Source organism: Hyla sarda, chromosome 8, assembly GCF_029499605.1.
Source record: "Hyla sarda isolate aHylSar1 chromosome 8, aHylSar1.hap1, whole genome shotgun sequence".
Taxonomy (NCBI): Eukaryota; Metazoa; Chordata; class Amphibia; order Anura; family Hylidae; genus Hyla; species Hyla sarda.
The window spans coordinates 3,213,132-3,236,684 of NC_079196.1; the positions used below are offsets into that span (position 1 = coordinate 3,213,132).

The 23,553-nt window shown below is 42.6% G+C and overlaps 2 protein-coding genes across 2 annotated transcripts in view; one reads left to right on the forward strand and one right to left on the reverse strand.

The window, feature by feature from the left end:
- The first annotated feature begins 3,362 nt into the window (after positions 1–3,362).
- On the forward strand, positions 3,363–5,934 carry LOC130285516 (uncharacterized). The gene is made up of 3 exons (XM_056536996.1): positions 3,363–4,415; positions 4,456–5,358; positions 5,781–5,934. Exons 1-3 carry the CDS (start codon positions 3,503–3,505, stop codon positions 5,855–5,857), a joined length of 1,893 nt encoding a protein of 630 aa, XP_056392971.1. The 5' UTR covers positions 3,363–3,502; the 3' UTR covers positions 5,858–5,934.
- Positions 5,935–6,543: 609 nt separating this feature from the next.
- XRCC5 (X-ray repair cross complementing 5) overlaps positions 6,544–23,553 on the reverse strand; it is a 68,432-nt gene continuing 51,422 nt past the window's right edge. Inside the window, exons 15-21 of the mRNA XM_056536995.1 lie at positions 14,780–14,864; positions 13,364–13,433; positions 11,704–11,813; positions 11,524–11,620; positions 10,240–10,307; positions 8,369–8,440; positions 6,544–6,823 (exon numbers count right to left, since the gene is read on the reverse strand). Coding sequence (XP_056392970.1) covers positions 6,809–6,823; positions 8,369–8,440; positions 10,240–10,307; positions 11,524–11,620; positions 11,704–11,813; positions 13,364–13,433; positions 14,780–14,864 — 517 coding nt within the window. The 3' untranslated portion in view covers positions 6,544–6,808. The remainder of the gene's footprint in view (positions 6,824–8,368; positions 8,441–10,239; positions 10,308–11,523; positions 11,621–11,703; positions 11,814–13,363; positions 13,434–14,779; positions 14,865–23,553) is intronic.

A 23,553-nucleotide genomic window follows, 5' to 3' on the forward strand; every position in this document is an offset into this window, starting at 1 on the left:
ACGTCCTGTACATGATCTTTCTCCATCAGACGGGGCCCCTACATGATCTTTCTCCATTAGATGGTCCTGTACATGATCTTTCTCCATCAGCCGGTCTTGTACATGATCTTTCTCCATCAGGCGGTCCTGTACATGATCTTTCAAAGGGTCCCGTACGTGATCTTTCTCCATCAGATGGTCCCGTACGTGATTTTTCTCAATCAGACTGTCCTGTACGTGATTTTTCTCCATCAGTCGGTCCTGTACGTGATTTTTCTCAATCAGTCGGTCTTGTACGTGATATTTCTCCATCAGGCGGTCCTGTACATGATCTTTCTCCATCAGACGGTCCCGTACGTGATCTTTCTCCATCAGACGGTCCCGTACGTGATCTTTCTCCATCAGACGGTCCCGTATGTTATCTTTCTCCATCAGACGGGGCCCCTACATGATCTTTCTCCATCAGACGCTCCTGTACATGATCTTTCTCCATCAGACGGTCCTGTACATGATCTTTCTCCATCAGACGGGCCAGTACATGATCTTTCTCCATCAGACGGTCCTGTACGTGATCTTTCTCCATCAGACAGGCCTGTACATGATCTTTCTCCATCAGACGGGTCTGTACATGATCTTTCCCCATCAGACGGTCCCGTACATGATCTTTCTCCATCAGACGGTCCCGTACATGATCTTTCTCCATCAGACAGGCCTGTACATGATCTTTCTCCATCAGACGGTCCTGTACATGATCTTTCTCCATCAGACGGTCCTGTACATGATCTTTCTCCATCAGACGGTCCTGTACATGATCTTTCTCCATCAGACGGTCCTGTACATGATCTTTCTCCATCAGACGGTCCTGTACATGATCTTTCTCCATCAGACGGGCCTGTACATGATCTTTCTCCATCAGACGGGCCTGTACATGATCTTTCTCCATCAGACGGTCCTGTACATGATCTTTCTCCATCAGACGGTCCTGTACATGATCTTTCTCCATCAGACGGTCCCGTACGTGATCTTTCTCCATCAGACGGTCCCGTACGTGATCTTTCTCCATCAGATGGTCCCGTACGTTATCTTTCTCCATCAGACGGTCCTGTACATGATCTTACTCCATCAGACGGTCCTGTACATGATCTTTCTCCATCAGACGGCCCTGTACATGATCTTTCTCCATCAGACGGGCCTGTACATGATCTTTCTCCATCAGACGGGCCTGTACATGATCTTTCTCCATCAGACGGGCCTGTACATGATCTTTCTCCATCAGACGGGCCTGTACATGATCTTTCTCCATCAGACGGGCCTGTACATGATCTTTCTCCATCAGACGGGCCTGTACATGAGCCAAAGGCTGTCCAGGCTTGTTGGGAGTTGCAGTTTTGCAATAGCTGGAGGCGCACTGCACTAGACGCTCATTGGTGATGTGATTTGGACCCTAGCTCCCCTGGGCCGCTCATCGTGTTTGTATTTGCATAAGTTCACGACTGAGTAAAATTTATAGTGGATAATGTATAGTGTATAATGGATAATATATAACGTATAGTGGATAATGGATAATATATAACGTATAGTGGATAATGTATAGTGGATAATATATAATGTATAGTGGATAATGTATAATGGATAATATATAATGTATAGTGGATAATGTATAATGGATAATATATAATGGATAATATATAATGTATAGTGTATAATGTATAGTGATAATATATAATGTATAGTGGATAATGTATAATTGATAATATATAATGTATAGTGGATAATGTATAATGGATAATATATAATGTATAGTGGATAATATATAATATATAATGTATAGTGGATAATGTATAATATATAATGTATAGTGGATAATGTATAATGGATAATATATAATGGATAATATATAATGTATAGTGTATAATGTATAGTGATAATATATAATGTATAGTGGATAATGTATAATTGATAATATATAATGTATAGTGGATAATGTATAATGGATAATATATAATGTATAGTGGATAATATATAATATATAATGTATAGTGGATAATGTATAATATATAATGTATAGTGGATAATGTATAATGGATAATATATAATGGATAATATATAATGTATAGTGTATAATGTATAGTGATAATATATAATGTATAGTGGATAATGTATAATTGATAATATATAATGTATAGTGGATAATGTATAATGGATAATATATAATGTATAGTGGATAATATATAATATATAATGTATAGTGGATAATGTATAATATATAATGTATAGTGGATAATGTATAATGGATAATATATAATGGATAATATATAATGTATAGTGTATAATGTATAGTGATAATATATAATGTATAGTGGATAATGTATAATTGATAATATATAATGTATAGTGGATAATGTATAATGGATAATATATAATGTATAGTGGATAATATATAATGTATAATATATAATGTATAGTGGATAATATATAATGTATAGTGGATAATATATAATGTATAATATATAATGTATAGTGGATAATGTATAATGGATAATATATAATGTATAGTGGATAATATATAATGTATAATATATAATGTATAATGTATAATATATAATGTATAGTGGATAATATATAATGTATAGTGGATAATGTATAATGGATAATATATAATGGATAATATATAATGTATAGTGGATAATATATAATGTATAATATATAATGTATAATGGATAATATATAATGTATAGTGGATAATATATAATGTATAGTGGATAATGTATAATGGATAATATATAATGTATAGTGGATAATATATAATGTATAATATATAATGTATAATGGATAATATATAATGTATAGTGGATAATATATAATGTATAGTGGATAATATATAATGTATAATATATAATGTATAGTGGATAATATATAATGTATAGTGGATAATATATAATGTATAGTGGATAATGTATAATATATAATGTATAGTGGATAATGTATAATTGATAATATATAATGTATAGTGGATAATGTATAATGGATAATATATAATGTATAGTGGATAATATATAATATATAATATATAATGTATAGTGGATAATGTATAATATATAATGTATAGTGGATAATGTATAATATATAATGTATAGTGGATAATGTATAATGGATCATGTATAGTGGATAATATATAATGTATAATATATAATGTATAGTGGATAATGTATAATATATAATGTATAGTGGATAATGTATAATATATAATGTATAGTGGATAATGTATAGTGGATAATGTATAGTGATAATATATAATGTATAGTGGATAATGTATAATTGATAATATATAATGTATAGTGGATAATGTATAGTGGATAATGTATAATGTATAGTGGATAATGTATAATGTATAGTGGATAATGTATAATATTTAATGTATATCGGCTGACAACAGAGGACAACAGCAGTGAAAGGAAGAAACAGGAAATTTAGTTTTTTTTATTAAATAAATTGTATGTAATTCTATGCAATACTTGTATGTATGATGGCGGCTCCGATCCCTCACATATACATACATACATACAGCCAGAGAGGATATCCCTCACATATACATACATACATACAGCCAGAGAGGATATCCTTCACATATACATACATACATACAACCAGAGAGGATATCCCTCACATATACATACATACATACAGCCAGAGAGGATATCCTTCACATATACATACATACATACAGCCAGAGAGGATATCCTCACATATACATACATACAGCCAGGGAGGATATTCTCACATATACATACATACATACAGCCAGAGACAATATCCTCACATATACATACATACAACCGGGGAGGATATCCTCACATATACATACATACAGCCAGAGACAATATCCTCACATATACATACATACAACCGGGGAGGATATCCTCACATATACATACATACAGCCAGAGACAATATCCTCACACATACATACATACAACAGAGGAGGATATCCTCACATATACATACATACATACAACCAGAGAGGATATCCCACACATACATACAGCCAGCGACGATATCCTCACATATACATACATACAACAGAGGAGGATATCCTCACATATACATACATACAACCAGAGTGGATATCCTCACATATACATATATACAACCAGAGAGGATATCCCTCACATATACATACATACATACAGCCGGAGAGGATATCCCTCACATACACATACATACAGCCAGCGACGATATCCTCACATATACATACATACAACCAGAGTGGATATCCTCACATATACATATATACAACCAGAGAGGATATCCCTCACATATACATACATACATACAGCCAGAGAGGATATCCCTCACATATACATACATACATACAGCCGGAGAGGATATCCTCACATATACATACATACATACAACCAGAGACGATATCCTCACATATACATACATACAGCCAGGGAGGATATCCCTCACATATACATACATACATACAGCCAGGGAGGATATCCTCACATATACATACATACAACCGGGGAGGATATCCTCACATATACATACATACAACCAGAGAGGATATCCCTCACATACACATACATACAGCCAGGGACGATATCCTCACATATACATACATACAACCAGAGAGGATAGCCTCACATATACATACATACAACCATAGAGGATATCCTCACATATACATACATACATACAACCAGAGAGGATATCCTCACATATACATACATACATACAACCAGAGAGGATATCCCTCACATATACATACATACATACAGCCAGAGAGGATATCCTTCACATATACATACATACAGCCAGAGAGGATATTCTCACATATACATACATACAGCCAGAGAGGATATCCCTCACATATACATACATACATACATACAGCCGGAGAGGATATCCCTCACATACACATACATACAGCCAGGGACGATATCCTCACATATACATACATACAACCAGAGAGGATAGCCTCACATATACATACATACAACCATAGAGGATATCCTCACATATACATACATACATACAACCAGAGAGGATATCCTCACATATACATACATACAACCAGAGAGGATATCCTCACATATACATACATACAACCAGAGAGGATATCCTCACATATACATACATACAGCCAGAGAGGATATCCCTCACATATACATACATACATACATACAGCCGGAGAGGATATCCCTCACATATACATATATACAGCCAGGGAGGATATTCTCACATATACATACATACATACAGCCAGGGAGGATATTCTCACATATACATACAGCCAGGGAGGATATTCTCACATATATATACATACAGCCAGAGAGGATATCCTTCACATATACATACATACATACAGCCAGGGAGGATATCCTCACATATACATACATACAGCCAGAGACAATATCCTCACATATACATACATACAACCGGGGAGGATATCCTCACATATACATACATACAACCAGAGAGGATATCCCTCACATACACATACATACAGCCAGGGACGATATCCTCACATATACATACATACATACATACAACCAGAGAGGATATCCTCACATATACATACATACATACATACAACCAGAGAGGATATCCTCACATATACATACATACAGCCAGCCGGAGAGGATATCCTCACATATACATACATACAACCAGAGAGGATATCCTCACATATACATACATACATACAACCAGAGAGGATATCCTCACATATACATACATACATACATACAACCAGAGAGGATATCCTCACATATACATACATACAGCCAGCCGGAGAGGATATCCTCACATATACATACATACAGCCGGAGAGGATATCCTCACATATACATACAAGTGTCTTTCTTTATGAAAACATTACAACAATGTATAGAGCAGGGAGTCATTTCTCAGTCAGCCTCTGCCCTTAACCAAAAGAGGCCGAAAACAGAGAAAAAAACAATTAATTCATTAGTCAAACAAATACAATTAATTGTAAGGTGAGAGCCCGTGTAATGGCCGATTATGTGTCGGCTCCCGGACCCCTCGACTACAACCCCCCCAGGTGCACAATATGGCCGCTCTCCATCACTATAATCAGACAAAACTGAGATGTGTATAAATGCTTTGTACTAATCCAGAATAATAAATCACACTCTAGTCATCTGCAGAGCTGCGCTCATAATTCTGCTGGATGACACTTCAAATGTGACAGCCTGAGAAGGAGATCATGTAAGGCACTAAAAATCTATATATCTGTATACTATGTACACTCTAGACTCTGCTGCTGTATAAGGAACATATAAGGCTGTAGTGTACGAGTGACGGATCCGATTGGGAGGAGCAAAAACCGTCCGCTCCTGTATCCCAGCCGCATCCGGCGGAACCCCATTCATTACAATGAGCCCAGTCAATCGCTGACTCCGGTCGGCTCCATTTTTGCCCTGTATACGGTTCTCTAACCGGACCTAAAATCGTGGTATACCACAGTTTTTGGACCAGTCAGAAAACCATATACAGGGAAATTGAGCCGACCGGAGTCAGCGATTGACTGGGCTCATTGTAATGAATCAGGTCCGGGCCGGATCCGGACGATTTTCTCTCCTCCCAACCGGATCAGTCACTTGTACACTACAAACATAGTGTGAACCCAGCGTTAGAAGGGTCTAAGTGCTAAGAAACAAGAAGAAGAAGACAAAAAAAGTAAATAAACATGTGAGATCCGACACCTCCTCAGTGATCGGCCGAACTCCATCTCCACAACAACAGATAGAAAATACAATAGAACGTCAGTCTTGTTGTATCTGATGTTCAGACGACTCCATTATATCATATCCAGCTGTAAGAAAGAGGAAAACATCACTATCATCATACTCCAGAGCTGTACTCACTATTCTGCTGGTGAGGTCACTGTGTACATACATTACATTACTTATCCTGTACTGATCCTGAGTTATATCCTGTATTATACCCCGGAGCTGTACTCACTATTCTGCTGGTGAGGTCACTGTGTACATACATTACATTACTTATCCTGTACTGATCCTGAGTTATATCCTGTATTATACTCCAGAGCTGTACTCACTATTCTGCTGGTGAGGTCACTGTGTATATACATTACATTACTTATCCTGTACTGATCCTGTATTATACTCCAGAGCTGTACTCCAGAGCTGTACTCACTATTCTGCTGGTGAGGTCACTGTGTATATACATTACATTACTTATCCTGTACTGATCCTGAGTTATATCCTGTATTATACTCCAGAGCTGCACTCACTATTCTGCTGGTGAGGTCACTGTGTACATACATTACTTATCCTGTACTGATCCTGAGTTATATCCTGTATTATACCCCAGAGCTGTACTCACTATTCTGCTGGTGAGGTCACTGTGTACATACATTACTTATCCTGTACTGATCCTGAGTTATATCCTGTATTATACTCCAGAGCTGTACTCACTATTCTGCTGGTGAGGTCACTGTGTACATACATTACATTACTTATCCTGTACTGATCCTGAGTTATATCCTGTATTATACTCCAGAGCTGCACTCACTAGTCTGCTGGTGAGGTCACTGTGTATATACATTACATTACTTATCCTGTACTGATCCTGAGTTATATCCTGTATTATACTCCAGAGCTGCACTCACTAGTCTGCTGTTTCAGAGCTGTCCCGTTTCTGTACTGTATATTGTATTGATCTGATTCTGCACTATAGACACTGTCTTATATTTTTCATTGAGAAGACACTATGACTTATTTTCAGGGGACGTCTTATTTTTATATATATTTGGTAAAACAATAGAGACCACAGACTGCTGCTGGTTGGTGGTGGGTAGGAGAGACCCCCAGTGCTGAGTAAAACGGCAGCCGCAGCTTTATTCTTCCCCTGAGGACCCACAAAGCAGAACTTTCTGTTCCCCACTTCTCTGAGGAGACTTTTACTTTCACTTTCTGTTTCCCTCTATACCGCGGCCGGCAGCATGAACAGAAGGACCAGAAGAGCTGCCCGTCTTCTTTACGCCTACCACTGTCTTATTTTTGGGGTATGGCTTATATTACGTCAATGCTTAGAAATTCTGCTACGGCTTATATTATGGGCGTCTTATTATTGGGGTAACATTGCTTCCTATATGTATTATAGATTATCTTTATTATTGTTGCTCACTTTCTGTTTTCATTACTAACCATCCGATATGTTGGCGCAGTCAGGACTATAATAGGACTATAATATAATTCTTCTCTATGAGATTATTTAGTTACATCAGTTCTTGGGTAAATTAATAATGTTTCTATTCTCCGTCCTCATAAATATAATGAATTCTCTATAGAAGTTTTCCCTGATCTACAGAATCTTTTATCATTTATAAAGTTACCAGATCATCAACGTCTCCGCCCTCGTCCGCCATGGACGTGTCCTCCTCCTTCTCCTCAACCGGGACCAAGAACTGCAGAAGAGATAAAGGGACTGACAGCCATATACATAGTGGTGGAGCACAGCAAATCATGGGTTAAATTGACCCCATCAGAAACCAAATATTAGTAATAGCTCCCCTCCCCCGCACATCCATCCGCTATCCAAGGGGCCTAGGTATAAAGGCGGAGCCTAGGTATGAAGGCGGGGGCCCGGGTATGAGGGCGGGGCCTCGGGTATGAGGGTGGGGCCCTTTAAGAGGGCGGGGCCTGGGTATGAAGGCGGGAGCCTGGGTATGAAGGGGAGGGCCTGGTATGAAGGCGGAGCCTAGGTATGAAGGCGGGGGCCCGGGTATGAGGGCGGGGCCTCGGGTATGAGGGTGGGAGTCTGGGTATGAAGGGGAGGGCCTGGTATGAAGGCGGGGCCTGGGTATGAGGGCGGGGGCCTGGGTATGAAGGCGGGGGCCTGGGTATGTGGGTGGGGCCTGGGTGTGAAGGAGGGAGCCTGGTTATGAAGGCGGGGGCCTGGGTATGAAGGAGGGAGCCTGGGTATGAAGGCGGGGCCTGGGTATGAAGGCGGGGCCTGGGTATGAAGGCGGGGGCCTGGGTATGAAGGCGGGGCCTGGGTATGAAGGCGGGGCCTGGGTATGAAGGCGGGGCCTGGGTATGAAGGCGGGGGGCCTGGGTATGAAGGCGGGAGCCTGGGTATGAAGGCGGGGGCCTGGGTATGAAGGCGGGGGCCTGGGTATGAAGGCGGGGGCCTGGGTATGAAGGCGGGGGGCCTGGGTATGAAGGCGGGGGCCTGGGTATGAAGGCGGGGCCTGGGTATGAAGGCGGGGGCCTGGGTATGAAGGCGGGGGCCTGGGTATGAAGGCGGGGGCCTGGTATGAAGGCGGGGACCTGGGTATGAAGGCTGGGGCCTGGGTATGAAGGCTGGGGCCTGGGTATGAAGGCTGGGGCCTGGGTATGAAGGCTGGGGCCTGGGTATGAAGGCTGGGGCCTGGGTATGAAGGCTGGGGCCTGGGTATGAAGGCTGGGGCCTGGGTATGAAGGCTGGGGCCTGGGTATGAAGGAGGGGGCCTGGGTATGAAGGAGGGGGCCTGGGTATGAAGGCGGGGACCTGGGTATGAGGGCGGGGGCCTGGGTATGAGGGCGGGGGCCTGGGTATGAAGGCGGGGGCCTGGGTATGAAGGCGGGGGCCTGGGTATGAAGGCGGGGGCCTGGGTATGAAGGCTGGGGCCTGGGTATGAAGGCTGGGGCCTGGGTATGAAGGCTGGGGCCTGGGTATGAAGGCTGGGGCCTGGGTATGAAGGCTGGGGCCTGGGTATGAAGGCTGGGGCCTGGGTATGAAGGAGGGGGCCTGGGTATGAAGGAGGGGGCCTGGGTATGAAGGCGGGGGCCTGGGTATGAAGGAGGGGGCCTGAATATGAAGGCGGGGCCTGGGTATGAAGGCGGGGCCTGGGTATGAAGGTGAGGGCCTGGGTATGAAGGTGAGGGCCTGGGTATGAAGGTGAGGGCCTGGGTATGAAGGCTGGGGCCTGGGTATGAAGGCTGGGGCCTGGGTATGAAGGAGGGGGCCTGGGTATGAAGGCGGGGGCCTGGGTATGAAGGAGGGGGCCTGGGTATGAAGGCGGGGGCCTGGGTATGAAGGGGAGGGCCTGGGTATGAAGGGGAGGGCCTGGGTATGAAGGGGAGGGCCTGGGTATGAAGGGGAGGGCCTGGGTATGAAGGCGGGGGCCTGGGTATGAAGGGGGGGGCCTTGGTATGAAGGCGGGGGCCTGGGTATGAAGGCGGGGCCAGGGCATGAGGGGGTGGGCCCTGGAGGTGCTTGTACCTGTCTGGCCTCGTCCGGAGTCACCGCGCTGTCTGTAACTTCTTCACGTGTTATCAGGGAAATCCCATCTGGAGAATAAAAAATATAAAAGACGTAATAATACGACCGGAATTAAAGGGCCGGCGTCCAGTAAAGTTTAACCCCTTCCTCACAGAGCCGGTCTGGGTGACGGTTGTTGCTTCTCTCACTTCTCCAGTAACAGAGACTGTATATTTAATATAAATCGTTATCCGCCGTATAATGAACTAAATAAACTGTTCATATAATGAATGGAAATTGTTTTATAGTTTTCTTTTCCGGCGTTCACTGCGCAGAATAAGTCCCGTTCTCTCTATTCTGCAGTTTTGTAACATTTCCGCAGTGTGAACCCGTCCTTACAGCTGAGGGATTGGTACAATGTTAGGAGAGTTTGCTGCAATGTATCAGCGCAGGATAAAGGTCCAGGCTATTTAGATGGTCGACGATGATCTAGTCTGGATACAACTGTTACAAACCCTCAGCTGTGAGAAGTTTAAAGGGGTACTCCGCTGCTCACCGTTTGGAACAAACTGTTCCGAACGCTGGAGCCGGGAGCTTGTGACATCATAGCCCGCCCCCTCATTACATCACACCCCGCCCCCTCAATGCAAATCTATGGGAGGGGGCGTGACGGATGTCACGCCCCCTCCCATAGACTTGCATTGAGGGGGTGGGGTGTGACGTCATGAGGGGGCGGGGCTGTGACGTCATGAGCTCCCGGCGCCGGCTCCAGCGTTCCAAGCCCCTCTAATCCCTTTAAGATCTGTATAAGTTTTAACTTCCGAATTTAAAAGGGGTACTCGTGATGAGGGGCGGGGCTATGACATCACGGCTCTAAGCATTCAGAACATTTTGTTCCAAACGCGGAGCACCCCTTTTAAGGGTAAAAAACTAAAAGACAAAAAAGAACTTATTCCCTGCACCAGCAAAATTGCGCAAAAATTTTGCTGAAATCTTTTATTTTTTTGGGGACAAAGCGGGAGTTTGTGCAACATTTTTTGCACAGAAAATTTGCACATTTTTTCCGCCAGGTGAAGGAAATGATGACTTCCCCCCCCAAAAAAAAAAAAAATCTATTAGGAAGTTACAGAAATGTTTCCTATTAAAATGAATGAACTGATTTTACATAAAACTGGTTGAGCCCTAAAAAGTAACAAAAGACGATTACCCCGCCCACAGTGACACTAACCCTGGCACACTGTGACGAATCCTCTGCAGCGGGGACGCCCCTGACAGGCTAAGGACGTGTTAGAGATGACCACTTACCCTGAACCAAGATTTCCCAGAATTCCTTGAACACGCCGATCGCCGTCCGATCTTTTAAAGACTGGAGGAAGCCATTGAACTCCTGTGCGCGGGACAACTGCGGGAACATCCGCCATGAAGAGAGTGAGGAGATCTACCAGGAAAGAGCTGATAACAGAGAACAGCAGAGAGGAGACCTACCCGAACAGCTTCCGCCCGGAAACACTTGATGCAGCTCAGGCTCTTGATGTAATACTGCAGCTGCTTCATGTCCAGACACTCGTGGATCCGCTTCATCAGCTGCTTACTGACTGCGAGGAAGAACAAGAAGGATGAGAAATGGCGCAGAGACGGCGGAGGATAAAAAGAGAAGACTATCCTCTCAGACAAGTCCTACAGCAGCATTTCACAACCAGGGGGCAAAACTCCCAGCATGCCTAGACAGCCAAGGGCTGAGACCCCACTGATGGTTAGAACATGTAGGGAGATGGGCTCGGCTAAGGAGACCGATATATTTATGGGTGGAGCCCGTCATATACGCGGGAGGAGCGCGTCATATACGCGGGAGGAGCTTGTCATATACGCGGGTGGAGCCCGTCATATACGTGGGTGGAGCCCGTCATATACGTGGGAGGAGCCCGTCATATACGTGGGAGGAGCCCACATCTCTACGGGCGGACACATCTCTACGGGCGGACACATCTCTACGGGCGGACACATCTCTACGGGCGGACACATCTCTACGGGCGGACACATCTCTACGGGCGGACACATCTCTACGGGCGGACACATCTCTACGGGCGGACACATCTCTACGGGCGGACACATCTCTACGGGCGGACACATCTCTATGGGCGGACACATCTCTATGGGCGGACACATCTCTATGGGCGGACACATCTCTATGGACGTACACATCTCTATGGGCGTACACATCTCTATGGACGTACACATCTCTATGGGCGGACACATCTCTATGGGCGGACACATCTCTATGGGCGGACACATCTCTATGGACGTACACATCTCTATGGGCGTACACATCTCTATGGACGTACACATCTCTATGGACGTACACATCCCTACGGGCGGACACATCTCTACGGGCGGACACATCTCTACGGGCGGACACATCTCTACGGGCGGACACATCTCTATGGACGTACACATCTCTATGGACGTACACATCTCTATGGACGTACACATCTCTATGGACGTACACATCTCTACGGGCGGACACATCTCTACGGGCGGACACATCTCTACGGGCGTCCACATCTCTATGGACGTACACATCTCTACGGGCGGACACATCTCTACGGGCGTCCACATCTCTACGGGCGGACACATCTCTACGGGCGTCCACATCTCTACGGGCGTCCACATCTCTACGGGCGGACACATCTCTATGGGCGTCCACATCTCTACGGGCGTACACATCTCTACGGGCGGACACATCTCTACGGACGTACACATCTCTACGGACGTACACATCTCTACGGACGTACACATCTCTATGGACGTACACATCTCTATGGACGTACACATCTCTATGGACATACACATCTCTACGGGCGTCCACATCTCTATGGGCGGACACATCTCTACGGGCGTCCACATCTCTATGGGCGTCCACATCTCTACGGGCGTCCACATCTCTATGGGCGTACACATCTCTACGGGCGTACACATCTCTATGGACATACACATCTCTATGGGCGGACACATCTCTATGGGCGGACACATCTCTATGGGTGTACACATCTCTATGGACGTACACATCTCTATGGACGTACACATCTCTATGGACATACACATCTCTATGGGCGGACACATCTCTATGGGCGGACACATCTCTTACCATCCTGGAAGTCTGAGGATTTCTTTCTGACCAGGACACGGAAGTCATCGGCCGGGTTCACACTTCCCACCTGAAACAAGATTATATCATAAAGACATATAGGTACATGCAGATAATACAGATTTATAATATAAGAAATATAGATCCATATATATATATACATACACACACAGACACACACAGACACACACAAAACATAGGACACAGATACATATAGATAATACAGATGCACAATATAAGTCATAAATACGTATAGATCATGTGGATACATAATGCAAGACATATAGGGTCATAGATGAAGTCTCTTATATTCATGGGTTTGGCCCATCTACCCTGCTCTCTTGGTGGGTGGAGCCTCTGTGGCATGTACTCTTCATGGGTGGAGCCTCTGTGGCATGTTCTCTTCATGGGTGGAGCCTCTGTGGCATGTTCACTTCATGGGTGGAACCTCTGTGCCATGTTCACTTCATGGGTGGAGCCTCTGTGCCATGTTCACTTCATGGGTGGAGCCTCTGTGCCATGTTCACTTCATGGGTGGAGCCTCTGTGCCATGTTCACTTCATGGGTGGAGCCTCTGTGCCATGTTCACTTCATGGGTGGAGCCTCTGTGCCATGTTCACTTCATGGGTGGAGCCTCGATGGCATGTTCTCTTCACGGGTGGAGCCTCGGTAGCATGTTCTCTTCACGGGTGGAACCTCGATGGCATGTTCTCTTCACGGGTGGAGCCTCGGTAGCATGTTCTCTTCACGGGTGGAGCCTTGTTGGCATGTGCTCTTCACGGGTGGAACCTCGGTGTCATGTTCTCTTCACGGGTGGAGCCTCTGAGCCATGTTCACTTAACGGGTGGAGCCTCGGTGGCATGTTCTCTTCACGGGTGGAACCTCGGTGGTATGTTCTCTTCACGGGTGGAACCTCGGTGGCATGTTTTCTTCACGGTGGAACCTTGGTGGCATGTTCTCTTCACGGGTGGAACCTCGGTGGCATGTTCTCTTCACGGGTGGAACATCGGTGGCATGTTCTCTTCACGGGTGGAACCTCAGTGGCATGTTCTCTTCACGGATGGAACCTCGGTGGCATGTTCTCTTCATGGGTGGAGCCTCTGTAGCATGTTCTCTGCATGGTTTGAGCCTCGGTGGCATGTTCTCTTCATGGGTGGAGCCTCTGTAGCATGTTCTCTGCATGGTTTGAGCCTCGGTGGCATGTTCTCTTCATGGGTGGAGCCTCGGTGGCATGTTCTCTTCATGGGTGGAGCCTCTGTAGCATGTTCTCTGCATGGTTTGAGCCTCGGTGGCATGTTCTCTTCATGGGTGGAGCATCGGTGGCATGTTCTCTTCATAGGTGAGGAGCCCTAAAACCCTGGCACAGAATAGTCAAACCCTATGTTTAGAGAGTCTATACTAACCACTGACACTTACAGATGTGATGTTGCCATCAGCCAATTTTGCGATATTGAAATCCTCATCCTCAGTCTTCAATTTCTTGGCCTCGGGCCCCTGGTTACTGCAGGAAAAAAAAGACAAAACATCAGACTCAAAGTACAAAGACCGTACCCTAAGAAAAAAATATAAATAAACACCCGGGGGCGTGGCCTGGCGCTTGGTATGAACGGTCGCACGGAGTGAGTGCTCTCGCATAGAGCCTGCTAAATCCACCATCCTGACTACTGATCCTGGCTTCTCAAACACCTGTGACCCGATCTAGAGCTAAGGAGATGCCCCTTAAGCAAGATCCGAGCCGTGGGCAGGAGAAATCAGCTGCGGAGAAGCTAAAAGAATGTGAAATGTTACACACCGCTATTCAGACTAGCAGCACGTCCCTTACGGGAAAGATGGAGGATGTAAGGGTGGACATGGGACTCCTGCGGCAGGACCTGCACAATCTCAGGGACAGGGTGACAGAGGCCGAGTAGCGTCTCGGTGCTGGAGGACACTGTGGGTCCCATCCCTGATTCTATTGCTGCCCTTCGCACTCAAGTGGAGTAGGCAAAACTGAGAAACGATTTAGAGAATAGACTGCTCCAAAATAATATCAGAATTATAGGCATGTCTGACCGCGCAGAAGGGCAAAACCACAGCACATTTGTGGAGAGCTGGCTGAAAGACCTGCCTATTCCCTTCTTCCCTATTCCTTCTCTTTTTCCCCTTCTCCCCTATTCCTTCTCTTTCCCCTTCTCCCCTATTCCTTCTCTCTTTCCCCTTCTTGCCTATTCCTTCTCTCTTTCCCCTTCTTCCCTATTCCTTCTCTCTTTCCCCTTCTTCCCTATTCCTTCTCTTTTTCCCCTTCTCCCCTATTCCTTCTCTTTCCCCTTCTCCCCTATTCCTTCTCTCTTTCCCCTTCTCCCCTATTCCTTCTCTCTTTCCCCTTCTCCCCTATTCCTTCTCTTTTTCCCCTTCTTCCCTATTCCTTCTCTCTTTCCCCTTCTTCCCTATTCCTTCTCTCTTTCCCCTTCTTCCCTATTCCTTCTCTCTTTCCCCTTCTTCCCCATTCCTTCTCTTTCCCCTTCTTCCCCATTCCTTCTCTTTCCCCTTCTCCCCTATTCCTTCTCTCTTTCCCCTTCTTCCCTATTCCTTCTCTCTTTAGCCTTCTTCCCCTTCCTTCTCTCTTTCCCCTTCTTCCCTATTCCTTCTCTCTTTAGCCTTCTTCCCCTTCCTTCTCTCTTTCCCCTTCTTCCCTATTCCTTCTTTCTTTCCCCTTCTTCCCTATTCCTTCTCTCTTTCCCCTTCTTCCCTATTCCTTCTTTCTTTCCCCTTCCCCCCTATTCCTTCTCTCTTTCCCCTTCTTTCCCTTCCTTCTCTCTTTCCCCTTCTTCCCTATTCCTTCTCTCTTTCCCCTTCTTCCCTATTCCTTCTCTCTTTCCCCTTCTTCCCTATTCCTTCTTTCTTTCCCCTTCTTCCCCTATTCCTTCTCTCTTTCCCCTTCTTCCCCATTCCTTCTCTTTCCCCTTCTTCCCTATTCCTTCTCTCTTTCCCCTTCTTCCCTATTCCTTCTCTCTTTCCCCTTCTCCCCTATTCCTTCTCTCTTTCCCCTTCTTCCCTATTCCTTCTCTCTTTCCCCTTCTCCCCTATTCCTTCTCTCTTTCCCCTTCTTCCCTATTCCTTCTCTCTTTCCCCTTCTTCCCTATTCCTTCTCTCTTTCCCCTTCTCCCCTATTCCTTCTCTCTTTCCCCTTCTTCCCTATTCCTTCTCTCTTTCCCCTTCTTCCCTATTCCTTCTCTCTTTCCCCTTCTTCCCTATTCCTTCTCTCTTTCCCCTTCTTCCCTATTCCTTCTCTCTTTCCCCTTCTTCCCTATTCCTTCTCTCTTTCCCCTTCTTCCCTATTCCTTCTCTCTTTCCCCTTCTTCCCTATTCCTTCTCTCTTTCCCCTTCTCCCCTATTCCTTCTCTCTTTCCCCTTCTTCCCTATTCCTTCTCTCTTTCCCCTTCTTCCCTATTCCTTCTCTCTTTCCCCTTCTCCCCTATTCCTTCTCTCTTTCCCCGTCTTCCCTATTCCTTCTCTCTTTCCCCTTCTTCCCTATTCCTTCTCTCTTTCCCCTTCTCCCCTATTCCTTCTCTCTTTCCCCTTCTCCCCTATTCCTTCTCTCTTTCCCCGTCTTCCCTATTCCTTCTCTCTTTCCCCTTCTACCCTTTCCCGGTTTTTCTCCCTCAGCTCAATAATCCTCCTCCCTTTGACTCTCTGCTTTCCTCCTCCTCCTCTTCTTCCCTTTTACATCCCTTCTCCTCCCCTTTTTTCAGCTACTTCCTCCCCCTTGGCTTCTTTTCTTCTTTTTAGGCCGGGTTCACACCACATTTTTGCAATACAGTTCCCTATCAGGTTTTTGATAAAAAAACTGATTCCTGAAAACCGGACTTAACTGTATCAAAACGTGTGTACAAATATTTATCTGTATACGGTTTGAAAAATGATGTTCGGTTGCATCCGTTTTTTAAGAAAAAATGTATACGTTTTTAACTTTTTATGAATAATTTTTATGAATTATTATGAATAAAGTTTCACTTGTTTGATTGAAATTCCAAGAAAAAAAACTGAGCAAAGCCAAAAACCGTATGGTGAAAATCTGATGGAACCGTGTGCACATACAGATCTGTACGGTTCCCATGTTAAAAAAAAAAAAACGCATACGGTTTAATACAATTTTTCACCAGGACCAAAAACCGTGGTAGGCCACGTTTTCTGTCCGGAAAAAAATAAGTAAAAAAACGTATGGTTTGAAAAACTGAGACAACCGTATACATTATGGTGCATACAGTTTTGAATGGGAAGTCTATGGGCGCGGTTTTGTGTACGGTTGCATATGTTTTTTTTTAATGAAACCGTAAGCTTAAACCGTATAGTAAAACATGGTGTGAACTCGCCCTTCCTTCGTGAAGCACGTTCTTACATACATTTGAAGGCTCTCCCCACTAGATGGAGCCATAACCACAGAGTTGTCTGTATGTTCTTCACTGTTAACTCTTTGTTGGTTCGTCCTTCCTTTTTGTACACTGGTTCGTAGGTCCTCATTGGTATCTGCTCATTTCGCTATTTATGTAATGCTCTCTTCATTTTTGTCACTAGTGTTTACTGGTTTATCTTCTGCCGCTGCCTCCATGTTATCTGTACCTGCTGATATTGAAGTATGGCGTCTTTAAAGTTACTTTCGTGGAATGTGAGGGGTCTTGGGTCACTTAAAAAGAGGCTGTTGGTCTTTACACACATGCGTAGACTTTACTCCCAGATAATCGCTCCGCAGGAGACCCACATGACTCCAGACAGGGTCCACTTACTGTCTAGAACAGTGGTCTTAAACCTGTGGACCTCCAGATGTTGCAAAACTACAACTCCCAGCATGCCCGGACAGCCAACGGCTGTCCGGGCATGCTGGGAGTTGTAGTTTTGCAACACCTGGAGGTCCGCAGGTTCGAGACCACTGGTCTAGGCCCTGGGTGCAATGGTCACCACTAGAGATGAGCGAACTTACAGTAAATTCGATTTGTCACGAACTTCTCGGCTCGGCAGTTGATGACTTATCCTGCATAAATTAGTTCAGCTTTCAGGTGCTCCGGTGGCTGGAAAAGGTGGATACATTCCTAGGAAAGAGTCTCCTAGCACTGTATCCACCTTTTCCAGCCCTCGGGAGCACCGGAAAGCTGAACTAATTTATGCAGGAAAAGTCATTAACTGCCGAGCCGAGAAGTTCGTGACGAATCGAATTTACTGTAAGTTCGCTCATCTCTAGTCACAACATACCTTTCATCCCTCCTCCTCTCCTGGTCCACAGATCTGTTAGATGGGAGCGGGACCCTCATGGCCGGTTAGTTTTTATACAGGTTTATGTTAACAATGTTCCTTATGTTTTCGTTTTTGTGTATATTCCTCCTCCAGTTAATCCAGATATTGTTCTTCAGGCTATTGCCTTTTGCTGCTGGTTCCCCTAATGCTTGCACTATTTGTAAGGGCGATCTCAATTTGGTATCGGACCCCCTGCTAGATATAGGCATAACTCTGGGGGTCAGTCCTGGAGGCCTCGGTTATCTCCGCTCTCCTCACTTTTGGAGGAGGTGGGTGACTTGACACTTACCGACTCCGTCACCCCTGGCTGTCGCGTATACTCATGCTTCACTATTGGTAGGAATGGCCTCTCATGTATATACTTGGCCCTTTGTAATGCCCAGGTAGGACAGGTCGCCTATGAGCCATATTGGATCGCTACCCCCCCGTGTGTGACTCTTCTAGTGTCCAACTCTGTAGGAGATTCACCCCTTCTAGTTAGACCTTATTGGGGCGTTAGATAGGATCCCGGACCCACTGTCCGTATTCTTAGGGTTCCCCCAATATGGTGTGGGATACTGTGAAGGTATACCACCATGGACGCCTTCGTTCCATGATTTCTTTGCTTAAAAAAGGGACGGGAGGTGGAGTTTTAGATCCTTCCGAAAATGAACAAACAAGCGTGACGGTCTATGGGCCGCCTTTACATGATGCATTTAAAGGAGAAGATGAATAAAAAAACGATTTTTCACGAAACAATTTTACTTTGAACATGGGAATCAGTCCAGTAAATTACTAGCCCATTTGGTGCGGCAGAACTCTGCTGCTCCGTCCATTTTTAAATTCGGGCTTTAGATGGCTCTATCCTGACTGACCGCTCTGACATTGCCGGCCGGTTCGCCTCCTTTTATGCAGATCTATATACGTCTAGGGCGCACTACAGTTTGGCCCAATTGCACACCCACCTGGACGCCATTGATTTTCCTATTCTCACAACGTTAATTGTTAGATTCCCCTCTTAGGGTATGTTCACACTACGAAATGTGAACGGAATCTCCGCTCGCAGAATCCCGCGAGTGGAGATTAAGCCTGGCAGCCGACGGCGGCGGTAGGACCGTGCGGCACTGCGCCGTCACCATTGATGGCTATGCAGTGCTCGCGGATTCCGCGCAAAGAATGAACATGTTCTTTCTTTGCGTGGAACAATTTCAGCGGTGGAATTGTCCGCCGCTGAAATTCCGCAGTGTGAACGGGTCTCGCGGAGACCCATTCACACTAATGTTAAGGTCACACTTCCGTAGTGTGTACATACCCTTACTCTACTATTTCTGATATAGCCAAAGGTAAATCTCCTGGACCCAATGGTCATCCCCTGGAGGTTTATCTTCGTACTCTGAAATACTCCTTCCCGCACTTCTCCAAATGTACATGGTGGCATTTAGGGAGGGTTTTTTCCTCCTTCCTTGTACGATGCTACTATTTTAGTCTTATTAAATCGGGACAAGGATCCTACTGATCGTGGCTCTTATCACCCAATCTCATTATTGAATCTGGATTATAAACTCAAAGCTAAAGTTTTGGCCAATCTCCTAAGTCATGTGGTCCTCTCCATTATTCACCCGGATAAACGGGCTTTATACCCAGTAAATTCACCTCAGACAATATAAGGAGAGTGCAAGTGGCTGTCCAGGTACAAGCGCATGTTTTTATATTCTTGTTAATTGGAGTTAATGTGAGCGGATGTTAATGTTCTTTGCCTTTTGCTATCTACGTTTTTATTGCCAGCCTTTTCCTCTTGTCATGACGATGGTTTTTTACACTTCAATTAAAAAAAAAAAGTAAAAAAAAAACAGCAGCATTTACTGATCTCCAGAGCAGCCACCGGTGAATCGGCTGAGGACGGGGGAAAAAGAAAAAAGATGCAACAAAAATGGGATAAATCAGATAAACCAGACAACACGAACACTATTCACTACACATACTCTACATCTATACTGCCCCCTATGTACATAAATACATCTATAATACTGGCTACTATATACATAAACATAACTATAATACTGCTCCTATAAATGTGAACGAGAATATAACTACTATAATACTGCTCCTATATACAAGAATATAACTACTATAATACTGCTCCAATATACAAGAATATAACTACTATAATACTGCCTCCTATATACAAGAATATATCTACTATAATACTGCTCCTATATACAAGAATATAACTACTATAATACTGCTCCTATGTACAAGAATATAACTACTATAATACTGCCTCCTATATACAAGAATATAACTACTATAATACTGCTCCTATATACAAGAATATAACTACAATAATACTGCTCCTATATACAAGAATATAACTACTATAATACTGCTCCTATATACAAGAATATAACTACTATAATACTGCTCCTATATACAAGAATATAACTACAATAATACTGCTCCTATATACAAGAATATAACTACTATAATACTGCTCCTATATACAAGAATATAACTACTATAATACTGCTCCTATATACAAGAATATAACTACTATAATACTGCTCCTATATACAAGAATATAACTACTATAATACTGCTCCTATATACAAGAATATATCCACTATAATACTGCTCCTATATACAAGAATATAACTACTATAAAACTGCTCCTATATACAAGAATATAACTACTATTATACTGCCTCCTATATACAAGAATATAACTACTATAATACTGCTCTTATATACAAGAATATAATTACTATAATACTGCCCCCTATATAAAAGAATATAACTACTATAATACTACTCCTATATACAAGAATATAACAACTATAATACTGCTCCTATATACAAGAATATAACTACTATAATACTGCTCCTATATACAAGAATATAACTACTATAATACTGCTCCTATATACAAGAATATAACTACTATAATACTGCTACTATATACAAGAATATAACTACTATAATACTGCTCCTATATACAAGAATATAACTACTATAATACTGCTCCTATATACAAGAATATACCTACTATAATACTGCCCCTATATACAAGAATATAACTGATATAGTACTGTCTCCTATATACAAGAATATAACTACTATAATACTGCCTCCTATATACAAGAATATAAAATATAATACTGCCTCCTATATACAAGAATATAACTACTATAATACTGCTCCTATATACAAGAATATAACTACTATAATACTGCCTCCTATATACAAGAATATAACTACTATAATACTGCTCCTATATACAAGAATATAACTACTATAATACTGCTCCTATATACAAGACTATAGCTACTATAATACTGCCTCCTATATACAAGAATATAACAAATATAATACTGCTCCTATATACAAGAATATAACTACTATAATACTGCTCCTATAAACAAGAATATAACTACTATAATACTGCTCCTATATACAAGAATATAACTACTATAATACTGCTCCTATATACAAGAATATAACTACTATAATACTGCCCATATATACAAGAATATAACTACTATAATACTGCTCCTATATACAAGAATATAACTACTATAATACTGCTCCTATATACAAGAATATAACTACTATAATACTGCCCATATATACAAGAATATAACTACTATAATACTGCTCCTATACACAAGAATATAACTACTACAATACTGCTCCTATATACAAGAATATAACTGCTATAATACTACCTCCTATATACAAGAGTATAACTATTATAATACTGGTCCGATATACAAGAATATAACTACTATAATACTGCTCCTATATACAAGAATATAACTACTATAATACTGCTCCTATATACAAGAATATAACTACTATAATACTGCTCCTATATACAAGAATATAACTACTATAATACTGCTCCTATATATACAAGAATATAACTACTATAATACTGCTCCTATATACAAGAATATAACTACTATAATACTGCCCCTATATACAAGAATATAACTACTATAATACTGCTCCTATATATACAAGAATATAACTACTATAATACTGCTCCTATATACAAGATAATAACTACTATAATACTGCTCCTATATACAAGAATATAACTATTATAATACTGGTCCTATATACAAGAATATAACTACTATAATACTGCCTCCTATATACAAGAATATAACTACTATAATACTGCTCCTATATACAAGAATATAACTAATATAATACTGCTCCTATATACAAGAATACAACTACTACAATACTGCCTCCTATATACAAGAATATAACTACTATAATACTGCCCCCTATATACAAGAATATAACTACTATAATACTGCCTCCTATAAACAAGAATATAACTACTATAATACTGCTCCTATATACAAGAATATAACTACTATAATACTGCTCCTATATACAAGAATATAACTACTACAATACTGCTCCTATATACAAGAATATAACTAATATAATACTGCTCCTATATACAAGAATACAACTACTACAATACTGCCTCCTATATACAAGAATATAACTACTATAATACTGCTCCCTATATACAAGAATATAACTACTATAATACTGCCTCCTATAAACAAAAATATAACTACTATAATACTGCTCCTATATACAAGAATATAACTACTATAATACTGCTCCTATATACAAGAATATAACTACTATAATACTGCCTCCTATATACAAGAATATAACTACTATAATACTGCCCCTATATACAAGAATATAACTACTGTAATACTGCCCCTATATACAAGAATATAACTACTATAATACTGCTCCTATATACAAGAATATAACTACTATAATACTGCCTCCTATATACAACAATATAACTACTATAATACTGCTCCTATATACAAGAATATAACTACTATAATACTGCTCCTATATACAAGAATATAACTACTACAATACTGCTCCTATATACAAGAATA